At 33.9% G+C, this 18,957-nt stretch overlaps 1 protein-coding gene across 2 annotated transcripts in view; it reads left to right on the plus strand.

Annotated features, from left to right (window-relative positions):
• Positions 1-18,957, plus strand: part of LOC150110502 (splicing factor 1-like) — a 125,010-nt gene that overhangs the window by 64,547 nt on the left and 41,506 nt on the right. For both annotated transcript variants that reach the window (XM_090399538.1, XM_090399545.1), the window contains 3 exons: positions 6,671-6,791; positions 7,108-7,260; positions 17,445-17,744. In XM_090399538.1, the coding sequence (XP_090255664.1) occupies positions 6,671-6,791; positions 7,108-7,260; positions 17,445-17,744 (574 nt within the window). The remainder of the gene's footprint in view (positions 1-6,670; positions 6,792-7,107; positions 7,261-17,444; positions 17,745-18,957) is intronic.

Raw genomic sequence — 18,957 nt, forward strand, 5'->3', positions numbered from 1 at the left:
TCAATAGAAAGAAATTATGACTTCAATGAAGGGAACATGTCAATAACCCTCTGGATTGCAGGCAAAAGAGAGCCATCTTGTCTTACTGCCACCCAAAAGTTTTATACTCTGTGTTTGTGAATTCACAAAACGATTTAAGTTCCTCAACTCATACACAATATATGTGGAAATATTGGTAAAGCTTGTTAATTATTAACTGAAGATCGATAGGTAAGCAGTCTGCACAGCATTATGTATCACATGTGCAGGGCAACCAATTCCAATTAATTGTTCACAGTGTTTTCTTGCATTTTGAAGTACAGACTATTTCTTTCCCTTTCGCTTCTTTCCACCAAAGTTTGTATTTGTATTATCTGCTAATATAGCAATAACCTTTTTCAGGAGATCTATCTTCTATGGTACTTCCAACACATTCACCTTCATGCCTTTTTCTGGATAATAGTATCTAATGAGGCACTAATTTCATGTCAAAGTGGTTTGATGAATCGGTAGACAAAGAGAAGTTGTCTCGCAACTTCTTAAAGGACAGGTGATACTCATCTCCTCTAAATAGAGTTTTTAGCTCTTCCTCAATCTGCTTTGTCGCTAATGGCACAATAACATTGGTTATTATTGCCTTGCACTTTGTTTGCGAACACCTGAATTTAACGTTGAAAATATTTTTCACGAAGGTTGTTGTGCATTCCATGGAGTTAAAGCTGTAGTTATGCACTGCTGTGTGATATGCAAAGGTTGCTTCCTGCACAGCCAGTGATAACTCTTTTTCCCTTACACTCTTCGTTTTCACAATTAAAAAATTACTTATACTGCTGCAGTTGGAAACCTTACTTCGAATAGCAGCTTTATGTTTTTTTGTTTTCATGTGGTTGACTACGTCTGACCGACCACCATGTGAAATGCAAAATTTACAGTTATATAAAGTACATTCCACATTTTCATCTACAAAATGTGGAATGTACACTTTTACTGAAAGGAAATCTACACTTTTAATGAAAGGAAATTCTCTTCTAATATTATCATTAATACTGCACTTACGTTTTGGCATTATAGGGGTAGAAAACGATAAAAAAAATTTTAAGTATTGATCAAGTAAGCTGAAGCATGGGAAAAAAGAACATTGCCATTAGTTATTAGTTAGTTATATTATTTATAATACTAATGATTATCATTATAAATAATAAATAAAATTTATTATTATCCACATTGTAATAGAAATTGATACTAAAAACAAGATAAAATCCGTTTATCCATTTTTTCCTGAAGGATACTTAAAGCGGGACTTTTGGAATTAACTTGGCACATTTTTATAAAAAAACGGGACGAATGGAAACCCTTCTTTATGACCACTGACTGCTTATGAGATGACTTGAATTGCCTTTTTTAGTCATCTTTGTAATGTTTTAACTTCCTGAACATAAAGTTAAGGATTTCAGTCGTGTTAATGATGAGAAATTTTATTCCCAGATTTAATTGTTGCATCAGCAGTTGGTGAGAAAACCAAAAATCATGACCATGTAGCTTTTCATCAGGAAATTCTGATTTTATTCCTACAAAGCGTCTCTGTGTTGATTAATTTGAAGGTATATATTAGAACACAGACTGAGAAGTAAATAATTATTTATTGACTTATTGCTGATATTTCGCTGGTACAACACAGAGTTTTTGTGTTATTGCTACAATTGTTCATGCTAGTCCCATGGTTACACCATATTGTTGTAGTCTCGCGTACTGTGACAAACTGTTTTTTGTGGTCTGAAGATGCTGGTTATAATACCAGCGAAATATCAGCAGTAAGTCAATAAATAATTATTTACTTATCAGTCTGTATTCTAATGTATACTGTCAAATTAATCAACATGTACAACAGACACATAAGCCATTCTACACATGAAAGTGTGTGTGCATGCATGTGCGCACACATTACATGAATTTCATCATCGTTATTATCATCAAATTCCTGACATGTATCCTCAAAGGAGTGTAAAGGATATGATAGTACTACATGAAAAACTTACATCATTACTAACTTCCTATCTACAATTTGCCTCCAAATCAATCTATTACCTTTCCAGACTCCAACATTATCAGATCTCATATTTTTGTCTTCTAAGGCACTTTGTACTATATCAATCCACCTATATCTTGGTCTTCCTCTGGTTCTTTTTCCTGCTAACCTGGCAAAGAACACTTATTTTGCTAATCTTTCCTCTCCTGTTCTGTTTAAGTGACCATACCACCTGAGATTAGCTCTGCTAACACATTCCTGGATGCTGTCATTCTCAAGTTCTTTTCTAATATCCTTGTTTTTAATATGATATTGCCATTGATGCAATTTGTTCATGCCCATAATCTCTATCTCATGATTCTCATCTTTGGTCAAGTGTTTTATTTCTAACCCAGCTCTCAAATCCATAAGTTAAAATTGGTTTGAACACTGTCCTGTTTACAGCTATAGTGATTTTATTAATTTCCCTTTTATTCCATATAAATTTATTCATTTGACTTTCTACCATACCAGCTTTGTTGATTCTGTTGTCAATTTCCATATTTAATTTACCATCTTCACTAAAAATTGTGCCTAGGTAGCTGTATTGTTTTACTTGTTCTATAGGTGTTCTCCATTCACAATGCAGTTGATAATTTCAGTGCTTCAGCCTATTTTCATTGTCTTTGTCTTATTATTACTGACATTCATACCAAATCTATTATAACAGTTATTCAATTTAGTCAGGGAATCTTGCTGACTTGTACTGGATTTATTTAGGAATATAATATGTGCATAAAGTAAAAAGCTGAGATTAACAAACCAGTTTTGATATCAGGATTAATACCACTTTCCTTCATAATGTGATCCATATACATAATGAATAACAGAGGGGATAATGTACATCCTTGTTTCACAGCAGATATAACATTAAACCATCTTCCTGCACTTCCTTCAATTCTAACTGCTGACTTACAGCTCAAATAAAGTAAGTATTGCTTGATATAATGCCCCATTGACACCATGTAACTGTAGTATTTTGAATAGCTTTTCTCTTGGCACCTTGTCATATGCCTTTTCCAGATCTACAAAACTTAAATTCAGATCTTTATATTCCCACGATTTCTCAATTATTTGTCATAAAGCGAAAATCTGATCCTGACTGCCTCTATTTAACCTAAATATAGCTTGTTCTTCCCCAAACTTTTCTTTCACAGTCCTTCTCAACCGTTTTTTTTTTTTTAAGTAAATCTTACCAGGAACACTCTGTAGGGAAATACATCTATAATTCTCATGTTCAGTTTTATTTCCCTTTTTATATATGGGTACTTTGAGAGCTCTGCTCCAATCATCTGGAATTCGTCCCTCTGTCCAGGCATTCTGAACTATTCAGTGCAGCCACTGTAAGACTTTTATACCACCATACTTCAGCATTTCTGGTCGAATATCATCTACTCCTGCGGCCTTTCCACATTTTAGACTTTTGATGATTTTTTTCTACTTCAAGTATGGATATGTATTCCTGATTGCATGCCTGTTGAGCCTTTTTTATCACTGTGCTATCATTGCTTGTTTCATTTAGCAATTTTTCAAAGTAATTACTCCATACATCAAGGATATTTTTCTCCACTTTTCATGTCACCTTTTTCAGAACTCTTTCCTCCATTTCTGAGCTTTTTCAACAGCCTCCAGAATATCTTGCCACCTTCCTGATAATGTTCCTGAAATTGTTCCAGTGCAGTTAATTATAGGATAACTTTGAATACTTTAATTTATCAATTAATATAATTTAAATAAATTAATTATAATAATTTAATTTAAAATATTTTAATTTAATTTAATTTAAAATATAAAATAATTTAAATTAATATAATTTTTAAATACAGCCACATAATGTGCACAGAAATCGGAAAAAGTAATCACTTGGGAAATTATTACTTTTTTCCGGACTGAACCAATGAAAAGCTGAAATTACCTGTTTTACTTATTTATACACAAGTTCCAACCTCCTTCAGCTATAACCAATCATACAATCTGCAAAAGCTCTGGCAGAAAATGAGACATTCAGGAGATCATCAACACTGTTTCCCATTTGTAAATATGGGCAAAAAAGTTATAAATTATTTATGGATAAAGGTTAATCTATATCAATTTAAATTAATATGAATTTTATTATAAATATAAATTAACCCTCTCATGCATGAATTTTTATATTCATTTATAAAAAATTATAATGATGATACAGTACCATTTAATCTTACAGTATTACCATGAATTCATTAATTTTGCTAAATTTGTGCCCTGTATATGTTCAAAATGATGTCCTCATCTGAGGACATCATTTTTATGTTTCCTCATATTAGGCCCTTATGCATGAGAGGGTTAATCTTGTCTTATATCGGAGTCCTAAATACGTCGGTTCACACTTCATGCACGTAAAACAGATGAAACTCAGAAAACAAAAACAGCAACTCGTGACAAATGATAAATTTGATTGGATGATGCAATAACTAATTGCAGCCACTGTTTTCTAGGTGCTATTGTCTCAGTACTCACCCTACCCCGCCTTCTGGGCGGTTTAAATGGAACACTAAGGATTTGACCTGCTGCGCCATCTGTACGTCTATTCAAATGGCTCAGAGGTATATGTATTTGTGACCACACAACCAGGTGGATGTCATGCAATGTTCACACATAGAAAAGTGTCCTCTTCATGAAGCATTAGTATTATCTCATCTCATCTTCCTTATACCCTCTTTTACCTTGCGGTGTTGAGGGTCCATTGATTATCGGACCTCCCTCCGTTTACAGGATAAGGTGGTCAGCCTTATGCCCCAGTGTATCCTATGGCCTGTAGTGTTGAGTTCTCAAGGCCAGTTTGCCTGCTTTGCGGGATGAAAAACCCCAGAATAAACTGGGGAAAAACCCTGCTGTCCACGCCCAAGACTGGCTAACTTGGCTATGGCTGAGGAAGATCCGTCAGCTCCTCACGTCACCGACGGGAATCGAACCTACGACACTCCTTCCCCAGGCATATGGTTGCGAAGCGCATAGCCACTAGGCTAACCACACGGACATTAGTATTATATTGTGTTTAATTTTAGGAATCACACTAAGCCAGGAAACAATTAAGGGAGGCTTTAATGAGAACATATATATAATATTGGTATTATTTCTATTCTGTGGATGTGCACTACACACCTAGCATACACCCAGAATATTCATCCCAGCTAACTACCTATGCAATTTTGGAGCTGGACCTTACTCTGCTGTTTACAAAGTATTTAAAAAAATGCTGTATAAGGTACTGCAAGCTGAAAATTGCTCACCAATCATGAAAATGGTAATCGGTTTTGCATTCACTATGATTATGTGCAAAATGATGGAAGAACAGTTTCAACAAACTTGTATTTTCAAGTGAAGCAAATAACAAAAAAAAAAAAAAAAAAGACAGTTACCACTTTCAAGTACTCTGAAAAAATGCGTTCCTAAAAGTTAATGCGTAGTGACTTCCAGAGGAATGCCAACTTTTTTTGCACAACAATTTTTGGATATATTAGAAAATTATATTCTTCCACAACTTGAGGACTAGTTTTTGATGCCCATGAAAGACCCATTTTCTGCCACTGCATAGTCTTGATATTACTCTTAATTTTTTTATTTATTTATTTTTTCTATGAGTTACATAAAAGATAATGTACACATTAGAATTGACCTCACGATAATAGTTAAAGGACAAAACTAGAAATTTTGTACCTACAGTCAAGAGCTGAGTTGAAGGTTGGATGTACTCCAAGAAACTCATATTGAAACTTGTTCACCCCCAAAACAAAGTTCAAATTGTCATTCATATTTGTTACTTCTGTATCATAATATTTCCATCAATATTTGTGTTATTTACTAAACACAATAACATAATTTTGTGGAAATTATGTTAGGTTAACCTATTACACTTTTGCTTTCTTATTTGGAATGGTATTACATGAAATTATCAGTGAGGTTGTCATATGAAAAACATTGATATTGTACTTGTTGAGGAAATTAAATGATATGAAGTTTGAGTGATTAAATTTCATATTTGCTCACTGTATGTTTCAACGTTGAGCTGTTATAAATTACTTCCTATAATGGGCCAAAATTTGGAATTAGCATGTAATATGAATTTCCCACCCCTGTGTCTGTGATAATTGCGTGATCTTTTGGAAAGAAATATCAAGGACAAAACATGGTTCAAGAGTTTATTTTAAATGATTACATTACATTATTTAAATTAAGCAGATATTAAATCCCACATTGTTTTAAAACCTAATAAGAAACTCAAAGATTGGAATCGGAGAGTTTCATGCCGAATATAGAATAATAAACTGTAAAAGTATCAGCAACTACTAGCGTGAGCAAATGCATGTACTCCTAGTATGTAGTACAAACTTGGGAAGCTCGTAGCAAAGGTGGCAATGTTCTGATTATATTACAGTTATTTTGCAGTTTTCAGATATATTTGAGCTGCTCTGACACAGAATTTCATCTAATTGGAATAGGATTTTCATCAAAATCAACACATTTTATTTTCAGTTTAAACTGAACATTTAAGCCAGATATATGTGCGAAGTATTGAAATGCTTAAATCATTTCCATACTTTAAAATAAGTCATGAAAGAAAATATATTGGTTTTAACCTCATTTCAGACCTCCAATGGTTAAAGTAAGTGAAAAGGTTATGATCCCACAGGAAGAACACCCTGATATCAACTTTGTAGGATTACTTATTGGACCTAGGGGAAATACACTAAAAGCTATGGAGAAAGAGGTTTGTAAAATTGTCTGTTCTGTTTGTTATGTTGGCTTGTAATGAAACATTCTGTAGTTTCTAAATGCAAGAACTTTTTATTGCTGTTATTTAGCCACCATTTTCAGTCTCGTGTATTCACAAGACAATAAAAAACTGTTTTATAAAAAACATAACTGTTTTATTATATTATTCACTAAATTTGAGTGCATTGTTAAGTTTTGATTTGTCACAGTTTGAATTATAACTTCATTTGGAGGGTGGAAATGGTATTTTTTTATTTTGGAATTGAATTAGTATTTGATTTATATTATAATAAGTATATTTAATTTTCAAGACTGGAGCAAAAATAATCATCCGAGGGAAAGGTTCTGTGAAAGAAGGCAAAGTTGGTAGAAAGGATGGTCAGCCACTTCCAGGAGAAGATGAGCCATTACATGCCTTTGTTACTGCAAATAGTCCTGAAAGTGTGAAAAAAGCTGTTGATAAGGTAATGCGCACGCACGCACGCGCACACACACACACACACACACACACACACACACACACACACACACACACACACTAAATATAAAGTTGTAGAATTTTGTTTCTGAAAAGCAGTTTAATTTCAAATGAAGATGACTAAATCATTTTGCAGCATACAATACATCCTAGTTCATTTTAAGCTGAATACATTGAATAACATTAAAATTTTAAAGAGTGCTACATTACATGTTGAGTCTGAGTTCATTTCAAAATCAGAATGTCTGTAAGACATTCTGATTTTGCGCAGAAATATATTAGTAATTCATATATATTTTTAATAATTTTTAATAAATATATTAGTAATTCATAGATATTTTTTTTGGAGCAGATAAATATCACTGACATCATAGGCTTTTTAAGAATTCTTCTTGCTCAGTACATGAGTGTTTTGCAAAATGTTATTCAGCTAATTGCATACAATGATGTCAAGATTTTACTTTCAAAAACTTGTTTTACCCCTGGCAAAAATAGACAAACTAGCCAGAGAATACATACATATGCAATTACATACATATGTTTGTATTAAGTGATAAAAATGCTAGACTTGCCTCCTTAGTTGCATTGTGTATAAACCTAATCAGTTTCATAATTCTCTTTGTGATTATTCTCAGGATCCTTTCTCAGAAAAAGGTGATATATACGATAAGGTAATATATACATACACACACACACACACACACACACACACACACACACACACACACACACACACACACACACACACACACACACTAAATATAAAGTTGTAGAATTTTGTTTCTGGAAAGCAGTTTAATTTCAAATGAAGATGACTAAATCATTTTGTCATGTCAAATCAAGTGAGACATTGTCTTCTGCATTTTGAGTGACAAATAAGAACAAATTTGCAATAGATAATTTCTATAATACTTTATGTAACAAACTGCCAAAAAATCCTATTCATGCCTCATTTTCAGTGAGGCATTGAATAAGACTTACAAGGAAAATTCATTATAGCAAATGCCCCACTATATAACAATTTTCATGGTGAGTTAACTGTCTCTTTAAGCTTACAAAATTAATATCCATATATATTTTTAATAATTATGCATATAAATAAAAAAAAGTTGTCATAAATAAAAAAACAGTTTGTCACAGTACACAAAACAATTTGACTGGAGCCATTGTTGGATTCTGATTATGTAGAGATTAGAGTAATTATTATTTGCTTCAGAATCCAACATGATCTTCCATCACATAGGCAAAACTTGTAAATATTATTTAATGTAAATCACTTATTTTACAATTAAATATTCATATAACTACCTTAATTTTGTCTAATATTAAATTGCTTAATCAAAGAAATGTTTTAATGGTAAATAATTCTGTATTAAATATTATTAAGCTGTTTTATTTATTATTTTGTCAATATTGTAAGAACTTATATTTGTAATTTAACTGCGTATTAATTGAAATGTAAATAGTCTCTATTTATTTCTGTTATAGAAGTTTAGAGTTATGCAATAGCTCAATTTTATTATATTTTTTTTGTTGTCATGGAGACGCACGAAGAAGCGAGCGCGAGTGGAACAGAGCATGAGCTAGGACAAGGATAATAAAAAAATTATATAGAGGTAACAAGAGAGAGTTGGAACGGAAATTTTGAAGTGAAAGGAGGCAAGGGTATAAACTAGAGAGGTGGAAGTAAATAAAAAGTTCTCAAGGGCGGGATAATAATTATAAGTGAAAAAAGACGAAGTGAATTTTATAGTTAGCTGAAAGTAAAGTCAGCAGTGATAATTAAAGGAATTTAATGAATAGTTCTCAAGGGCGGGATAATAATTATAAGTGAAAAAAGACGAAGTGAATTTTATAGTTAGCTGAAAGTAAAGTCAGCAGTGATAATTAAAGGAATTTAATGCCGCAATCAGATAATATGAAGAAACTGGACGTTCAGTGAAGAATTCTGATTAAACCCAGTTAATCTAGAATTGCGACTTAATTCTAAATCGCCCTAAGCAGAACTGCACAGTGTTTAATTATTTAATGAGTGGTAACAAGGATAATCAAAGTACCTTACAGTTGATATCCATAGTCGTGAAGCGTGATTAATAGTGTTTTAGTTATAACTTCGGAGAAGTCTTATAAATGTGTTCTTAAGTGCAACAAATATATTTTGAAAGTTATTCGCAACGTAATTGATGTACTAGGAACTGTTTCTGGTAAGCACTGACATATTGATAATTTTCAATGTATGAAGAATTGAATGTTAGTTACGCTACATTTAACCTAACTTTAACTGTGGAAATTCTTTACGAATGAGAATTTGAAAATAAGAATTGTTGAGAGATATTTACAGCAATTAGTGCCTGCGGTGTTCTTTAAGTGTATAGCATAGCTGAGAACTGTGTGGAAACCACTCAGATGGGAAGTTCTATTGTGTTTAATTAAGTGTAGGAATTTTGTGACTCAGAAACTGAGAAAGTGTATGTAATGTTTGGAAGATTGAACTAATGTGATTGACTTGACCTAATATTTAATTTTATTGTATTGTTTAAAATTAGAGGTAGAATTTATGTATGTGTCATATAGCTTATATTAAATGTTTTATTTTGTTAATCTAATTATTGTGTTTGCCTGAATTCCTTTTTATTGCACCGTTCATAAAAATTCGAATCTTGCGGGTGCCCCAAGTAGAATAATAATAAATGATTCGGCCTAATGAGAAGACTGCTAACTTAATTAAGAATTGATCCTACTATTTTATATAGACTAATCTAAAAATAGGGTGGCGCAGTATAATTATAAATTTCCCTACTTTTGGATCGGTGATCAATTCGCAATTAGTTATTTTATTTATAAGAGTGACTTGAAACTAGATGGTAAATTAGAACACAACATGAAAATAGAACGTCACGACACCATCAAGAAGATGATAATGAACCATCAAGAAGCCATGTGATTAGTGTTTCATTATCTTCTATGTATATAAACCCCCACACATACAGGAAGATATTTGCACAAACATTGACACCATCATCCAGCTCAATAATATGGTATATCTTAAAAACGCTAATTCAATCCACAGAGCTAGAGCTATCTGTTAATGATGATGCTCTTACCATTGAACTCACTCACTTGTGTCACAGTTTTTTTAGCCAACGGCTATAAATATAAATCTAGGAAGGGCAGACAGTCATTAGCTTCCTGTTCCATTGTTAAGTGGATTTTAGGCTGTTTAAATGCACTAAAAATGTATCCAGTGTGTCTGGACCATGTGGCCAAATTGCAAACACATCATCAACATAACATATCCAAACCACTGGTTTGGAAGTGGCTGTATTCATAACTAGGTTTTCCAAGTGCTCTGTGTAGAAATTGGAGAAGAGGGGGGGGAGCATCTAGTTGTTTGTATATCTTCCCTTTCCAAGCAAAATAACCTGCATGTACTTTAAATTTAAGTAGTTCAAATCTATCTTGAGGGAAATGTGTCTTTAGCAAATCAAGGGTTTCAATTAACGATACATTGCTGAATAGTGAAGTCATATCAAAACTAATCATTACATCTGAACTTTTTAAGATATGGTTTTCTAATATTCTCTTTAGATGAACAGCCTAAAGAGAATATTAGAAAGAATTTTGTGAAATTCTTTCTAATATTCTCTTTACAAAGGAGAAAGAATTATGTGAAAGGGGCTAGTAATTTAGCTAAATGTTTAGCAAGTTTGTACAGTATATAGGACTGTTTATACTATCAACAATTGACCATAGGGTGTGCCTTGTTTTTGAATTTTAGGTGCTTCATATATTCTGGGTGTTTTCTCCCCCTTTAGCTAATTTCTACATAGAACACTTGGAAAACTTAGCTCTGAATACAGCCACTCTCAAACCATTGGATTTGCTATGCTATGTTGATGATGTGTTTGCTATTTTGCCACATGGTCCAGACATATTTTAGTGCATTAAAATCCACTTCACAAATGGAACAGGCAGCTAATGACTGTCTGCCCTTCCTAGTTACACTGATCACACGCTTCCTGATGGTTTGTTATCTTTTTTGATTAGCATATCAGGAATCATTGTCAAGGTCTTAGAGAAAATAGTCAACAGGAAAATACAAGATTGGATAGAAGAAAATGGGATACTGTATCGGGGACAGCATGGTTTTGTGAAGGGTAGGTCATGCCTCAGTAACTTGCTCACGTATTATAACACAGTGACGGCTGAACTGGATAAGGGTAATGGGTTTACGGTGATTCTACTGGACCTTGCCAAGGCCTTTGACAGGATTCCACATGGAATTCTAATCAGTAAATTGCAGCATATGGGAATGGACATAGGGTTGGTGAGATGGATAGGAGGGTGGTTGACGGAGAGATATCAGAGAGTGGTTTACTCGGGAGTAGAGTCCACAAGACGGCCTGTGACTAGTGGTGTGCCACAAGGATCTGTTCTTGGACCACTGCTGTTTAATTTGTTCATAAATGATATAGGAAATGATCTGAGAGGAACAGTTCATTTGTTTGCGGACGATGCGAAGTTGGGTAGGGCAATAGTAAATGCAGATGACGTCAAAAAATTGCAGGATGATTTGGATAGATTGGAGGTCTGGGCTAAGGAAAATGGATGTCAGTTTAATGTGGCAAAATGTAAAGTTATGCATTTTGGGGTGAAAAGATTGGCGGCAGTTTACTGCATTGGTGGAACCTTGCACCAGGAAATTGATGAGGCACGAGATTTAGGAGTGTTGGTAGATAAGGAATTGAAATTTAGGGGACACGTTGCAAAAGTGACCAAAACAGCTCATCAAATCACTTGGTTGCTGAAGAATACGTTGACAAGCAGGTTATTGTTCCTCTGTATCGAGCCTTGATAAGACCCCATCTAAACTACTGTGCTCAGATTTGGTCACCTAGGTTTCTTCTTGATGGGGAGGAGGTGGAGAGGATACAGAGGCGAGTGACCAAGATGATAGCAGGTCTGTGGAATGAACCGTATGAGAACAGGTTGAGGATTTGTGGGATGCAAAAATTGGTTGATAGGCAGAGAAGGGGAGATATGATTGAGACATTCAAATTACTGAAGGGTTTCTATAAAATTAATTCAGAAGATATTTTTGAGAACAGAGCTGGTTGTGGGAGGACTAGGGGACATCCATGGAAACTGGGCAAAAGTGTGGTTAGTAAAGGTGTTAGAGCTGGGTTCTTTACTTTTAGAGTAGTGAATGAGTGGAATGCGCTCCCTGAGTCTGTGGTGGATGCTGTGAGTGAATGAATTTAAGGCGAGGTATGATAGATACTGTATGAATGTCAAATAGTTGTGATGAATATGATTTGGGGCCTCCCTCGATGAGTCTAATGACTCCCTGGAGTTGCCCGTAATAATAGTAATAATAATAATTTTTCTTGTTTATAGAAACCCCACACATACAAAGAGATATTTGCACAAACATTCACACCATCATCCAGCTCAACAGTATGGTATCCTAAAACCACAAATTCAATTCACAGAGCTAGAGCTATCTGTTCCAATGACAATGCTCTTACCTCTGAACTCACTTACTTGCATCACACTTTCTTAGCCAATGACTATAAGTCCCTCCACTGCCTATCACACAAGACTGCATCAAAACTGTTACAAATCCATACATTCAAGTTACATCTGAAAAGCACACATCTAGAGTGCTTAATAAATATTAGTTATGCACCATATTTAAACCATATGTCAAATTTGCAACTATCATCCATTCACCTAAGGGCAAACTAAACTCTCTTCTTATCACATCCAGGAGTTTATGAAGTGACCTGGTCTACTATGGACAGACAGGAAGAACTGTTGATATTTGCTTTGGTGAATATAAAGACATTTGCACTATTATTATGGCAAGTCTGGCCTAGCAGACCATGCCTTGGAAACCCTTTCACACAGGATCAAATGGAAGAAAAGTGTTACACAAAGGTAATAAGTCAGAGAGATTGCTTTTGGAATCAAGAAGAGCTTTAAAACGAACTCAACCTCAACAAGTATGACTGTATAAATTTATTAAAAATCTGGGAGTCACTCATTTTAAGATGTAATTAATACTTATTTTTTACTCTTTTTCTAGCATAGATGGTACCACTTAGGACTTAAGTTCCTTGTGTTGTCTGTTACAATTTTTTTTAAACTAATTCCACTGTTATACCAAAGTTTTGTGTACTGTTGTGCTTTGAAGATGCTGGATATAATACCAGCATCTACTGACAACACGTTTTTCCAGTCGATATAGGTATAGTGTAATGCAGAACTTTTATATATCAAGTTGTGATATGCTATCCTCACTGTATGTTTCTTGAATAATTACTTAAGACATCTTAGTATTCTTATCTCCAGATTTTATGTCACCTCTTCAATTACCCTTACTCATTTCTATAGCTTTCAGAACATTTTTCTGCCTACTGATATTTATCTTCGGTATTCTTCTCAAAATGTCTATAATGGAGATTATAGATTCTTGATTTATATGAAGTGAACAATGTAACTGAATCTATAAACTTTTCACTCTTTAATATAGAGAAGTTATTAGCCACCTTAATGGTGCCAAGATTTTCTTGAAACTAGGTCTTAACAATGGCTGCTTTTAAATATCATGAAAAAGGAACACAAACATTTTAGCATTCTCTACTCCTTGGTGTGAATTCAAATTAGCACAAATACCACAGATAGCAATGAATTCTACACAGTCCTTCTTAGCATTAGCAAACTTGGTTCTTTCTGATTTCTTAGGAAAGAGTACTTGTGTTTCAGGGCAGCTTACTGCTGCACTATTCTGAAACACATGCCAAACTTAACTTTTAATGCAGTAATTTAGAAGTTGCATGAGACCAACTGAAACTTCGTTTTACTTTCTCTGTGTCACTTTTTGCCATTTTCTTTATTACTGATATATATATATTTCTCTTGAGCACTGCAATTGTTTGTTTGATCCCTTAGCAATTTGAAACCCAAACTAGTCTTTAGTTGTCCCCACTCTGGGGGAGCACAACCAACCGTGGATTTTATCTGACAACACTGTTTTTCACCATGGCTCTACTATTGTTTAAATTGAACTATAAATAAATGCATTTCTGTTCATCAAGTGAAAATTTTGTAGCATGGATTTTGTATTTGCTAGTAAATTCATAATGAATTCTTTGAATGCTTATTAGATGCTTAAAACAGCATGTATATTGATTATAGTCGTGTTCACTATAGTGAGTGTCTTTATATAACAGGGGTGGCCACAATCCCTGTTATATGGCTGGAGCATATGGTTCGTGTCCAAGTGGCATGCTGCTCTTAATTTCTTTTTTGTTTTTCCTGTACCAGGAAAAAATAAACAAAAAGAGAAGAGAATACAGCAAAAAAAAGAGAAGAGTGAGAGAAAAACAGGGTTAATAAAACTTACTGCAATGAAAAGTTTAATTAGAAACGCATTAAATGAAGTTTACTTTGAACAATTAGAATAATTTTAATGTCTTAAAATAATTTTAGTAAATAATTTTAGTTAGTTATTTACTAGTATTGGCCTTCCTTGTATCCATTTTCTTAGTTAGCTCCTTAAAATTAGGTGTGTAATTAGTTAAAGCAGTTCTTACAGGCTCGTTCAAATGTTCATAATTTAAAACAGATCGATATTTAGATTTAATAAATTTAAGAGTCACATATAGCTCTTCACAGGAGTAAGTAGTCAGTTTTCTGGCATATTGCTTTAGTGTTGGATACCGTTGGTCCGGGACTTGCTTCCAAAACTCAATTACAGAACATCCACTTTGCTTCACTAGCTCCAGTCCTTCGTCCTCTTGAAGTTCCAAAAGCTCCAGTTCTGCAGCTGCAACATCTATCACAATTGGTTTTGAAATAGGAAAACTGTGCTCAAGCACGTTTGTGAGGAAAGGATTTTCCAAAAAAGAGAATGTTGGCTTAAATTCTCGAAGGTTGCAAAATCGATTGTTGAGTTCTTCAGCCAGATCGTTTAATTTGCTAACATAAGAACCCGTTTCTAATTCCACTCCTGGTGAATTTGTGAAAGTTTTATTTTCCAGGTCTCTCTCTCTGGAAAAGTTGTAGTTTGCTTTGGAAGCTTAGCACAGTCTGTGGGAGATCGATTATTAGTTTTTCTTTCCCCTTGAAGTGAAACATTTAATATCTGTAGATGTTGGAAAAGATTGGTGAAAAATGCCATTCTAACAACTATTGAGTGTCTTAGAGGTGAGGAAAAATTTCTCCTTCTGAGAAACTGCTTGATTGGGTCTAACAAAAAAAAATTGTTTAATACATTGCTAACTGAAAGCCACCTTACTAAGCAAAATCTTGATACGCCATTAGGAATCTCATCACATTTCAACTCATACAGAACTTTTGAATTGTTGATGTGTTTTAGCACTTGAACGAATAAAATTCACAATTCTTAGAACTACTTCCATTACATCTGGTTGCCAAGTGTCCAAATTTAAAACACTTGGCAACTAGATGTTCCCTGTGAATAATGCAATGTACAGTTAGGGAAGCAGGATGTGGTTCATCATTCTCAAGCAGCTCCATGAGCCCTTTAGTTTTACTCCTCATAGCTAGAGCACTATCAGTTGCAGTGCTGACAATTCTTTTGCGTGATACTGAGGCACTTTTGTAAGTGCAACATCGAGAGCTGCTTTGATGTCGGAACCAAATGTATCTTCCAATGTTATCAAGTCCAGTCGCTCTTCCTTAATGCCCAGATCATGAGACAAAGCGGACAAATGTAGCTAGTTGTGTTTGTCCTGAATATCTGTAGATTCATTCAAAGCCAGACTAAATGTAGCATAGTTTTTCAAGTTATGTTGTAAGTTATTATTTACAATGTCAGCACTGATAATGGAAATTCTCCTTAAAATTATATGCCTGGAGACTGGCATCTATTCAATCAGTTTGAGTAGTTTTTTTATTATCCAGGTCTAAAACTGACATTATTTATGCAATAAATCTTCTTGACAAATTCTCCTTTCATGTACAGACATTTTGTGCAATATTAAACGTTAAAATGAAACCAGCCTTGGTAGTAACATCACCTTGTTTAGTAAACATGGACATCAATTAACTCTGACCATAGAGTTATTCTTTCAAAGTTGAAAGTTAGTTCACCTCAGATCAGAGCCAAGAGGAAATTCGTGACTAAAAATTACTGTGACGTGTGTCATAATAACTCTTGAGATTGCTGGCTTTGAATTGCACAAGTGTTATTTGGTATATGGCATACATTGGTTTACTTTGTCGTTTCACAAAAAGAAACTCCTCTTCTTACTCTGGCCTAAAACTTCTCTGTTCTTCTTCATATTTATGTTTTTTATGCGATATTTCTAAGCACATGAGAAAGAGTTCAATGATAAAAAGCATTGTCAATGGACTTTTGCATCAATGTGTTGAACGATGCCGATAGACCGGCATTGGAAGTGTAACTAACGTGTTGTGGTGGGCAGGCATAGCTTCTGCATCTCCACCTCCCGCCTCACCATGTGCACACTCACTTACTCCCATACCATCGCATCAGTCAAAGGTTGAATGATGCCGATAGACCGGCATTGGAAGTGTAACTAACGTGTTGTGGTGAGCAGGCATAGCTCTGCATCTCCACCTCCCGCCTCACCATGTGCACACTCACTTACTTCCATACCATCGCATCAGTCAAAGGTTACAGCTGTTCTAAGTTTTACTGGAATTATTTTAGCTCCAAAAGGATGTGCAGTTGGCCAACCCTGATATATAACATTGTTTATTGGAATTCATTGTAAAGTTTTGTTTTAATTATTGCAACCAGAATTCACAACCAAAAGAAATTCTGAAAAACTGTCAGAAAAATTCATAGCAATGAATTATCACAGAATATTTAGGATAATCATGTGACATTGTTTATTAAACTTTAAAAGTTTTAAATTAATTCTTAAATTTGACATGAAATTTTTCACTAAAAAATTAATATTACTAATAGCTAACTTTTACACTGACATTTCATAATTTGGAAGTGAATCAAGCATATTATGAAATCTTTTATGAATATGAAGATAATTTTAAACTTAGAGATTGTTTATTAGAATTAAATGTTATTTTGCATAATGAAAATTATCAGCTGATAACTTCAGTATAAATGTTCTGAGATATGTCTAAGTTAAATATAGTATTCTTTCCTTTTTATAGATAAGAGAAATTATTCGTCAAGGAGTTGAAGTGCCAGAAGGACAAAATGATTTAAGAAGGATGCAGTTGCGTGAATTAGCTTTGCTGAATGGTACTTTGCGTGAAGGGGATGGGCCACGTTGTTCTAATTGTGGTGCAACTACACATAGGAGTTGGCAGTGTCCAGATAAACCAAATGTTACAAATAATGTGATTTGTGGTAATTGTGGAGGTGCAGGTCACATTGCTCGTGATTGTAGAGAACAGAAAAGTAGCACAGGAACATTTGCACCTACTGATAAATCCAAAATTGATGAGGAGGTAAGGAGCTGATTAATTCTGGTGTTTAGTATTGTTTAATAAGATGTAAACAGTGAAAAATTCAGTCCAAAAATTTACCTGTTGCAATTGTTCAAATATAGTTTTGCTATTTCTTATAATTGTAGTAGGAATACTTCTGGAAATTAGTTTGTCTTGTGATAATATAGTCAGGTTATGATTAAATTTTAATCATAACTTCACAATAGTTAAGAAATTACAGGAAAACCTCACTTAATGTGATTAATTAAGCCATTATCCACGCTAAGCAAAATCTCATTAAGCGAATGCAATAAACAATAGGAATAATTATAATTATTATTACAGTATAAGCTATAATAGAGGAATATAATTACAGTATAAGCTATAATAGAGGATAAAATCATCAAAGTTAATAAAAATAAATTGCTTAAATTTTTATTTAATGTCTAAATACAGTATTTGAGCTACTTTTTTTATAAAAAAAAGTAAGTAAAGATGCTTGAATCGTGCTCGACTTTTTCATCTTGTCATGCAATTTGTGATAGCTGGCAATCGCTTTATCAAGATTTCAGTGGACTTAGAACTTCGTTCCATATCAGGATCAGCATGAAACAAAATTTCCTTAGCATACTCGATGTGATTGAAAACTAGCTCAAGTTCTTTTGCAGTTTGCTTCTTAGTAGTAACATTCTCTTCTTGTTTGCCCTTCTTATCTTCTTCATATGCATGCTGTTCTTCTAGTTGAAGATCATTCTCGCTTAACTGTTCTGAATGGGAATTTCACATGTTTATTATCCAGTTCATTAAATCCAAGTTCTTTTCCAATTGTGCTGATTTCTTCAAAATGTTAGATCTTGGATTTTGCGCATGATAAACTAACACAGACTTGAGTTTAAAGTCGCCTTCTGCATTGCCTCCTAATACAAGCATATGACAAATTTTAGATACTTTGTATCCTAGTTGAGATACCTCAGTTTTAGCTAAGATAGTTTTTGTTGGCATATGCTTCGAAAAGAGACCAATTTCATGGGTGTTGAATATTTGCCGATCATCATAATCACCCTCTTGAATTATCCTTTGCAATTTTTCACAAAACTTGGCCACAGAATCTTTATCAGCACTAGCAAATTCCCCAGTTATTCTTATGCTATGCAGTCCAGTTCGATTTTTAAAATGGTTAAATCATCCTAAACTCGCAGTAAAGCTTTCACATTCCTCTTGAAATTTGGTCTCT

This window comes from Typopeltis vanoorti, chromosome 1 (genome assembly GCF_054136105.1).
Source record: "Typopeltis vanoorti isolate ZY-2024b chromosome 1, IOZ_Tvanoo_1.0, whole genome shotgun sequence".
Classification (NCBI taxonomy): domain Eukaryota; kingdom Metazoa; phylum Arthropoda; class Arachnida; order Uropygi; family Thelyphonidae; genus Typopeltis; species Typopeltis vanoorti.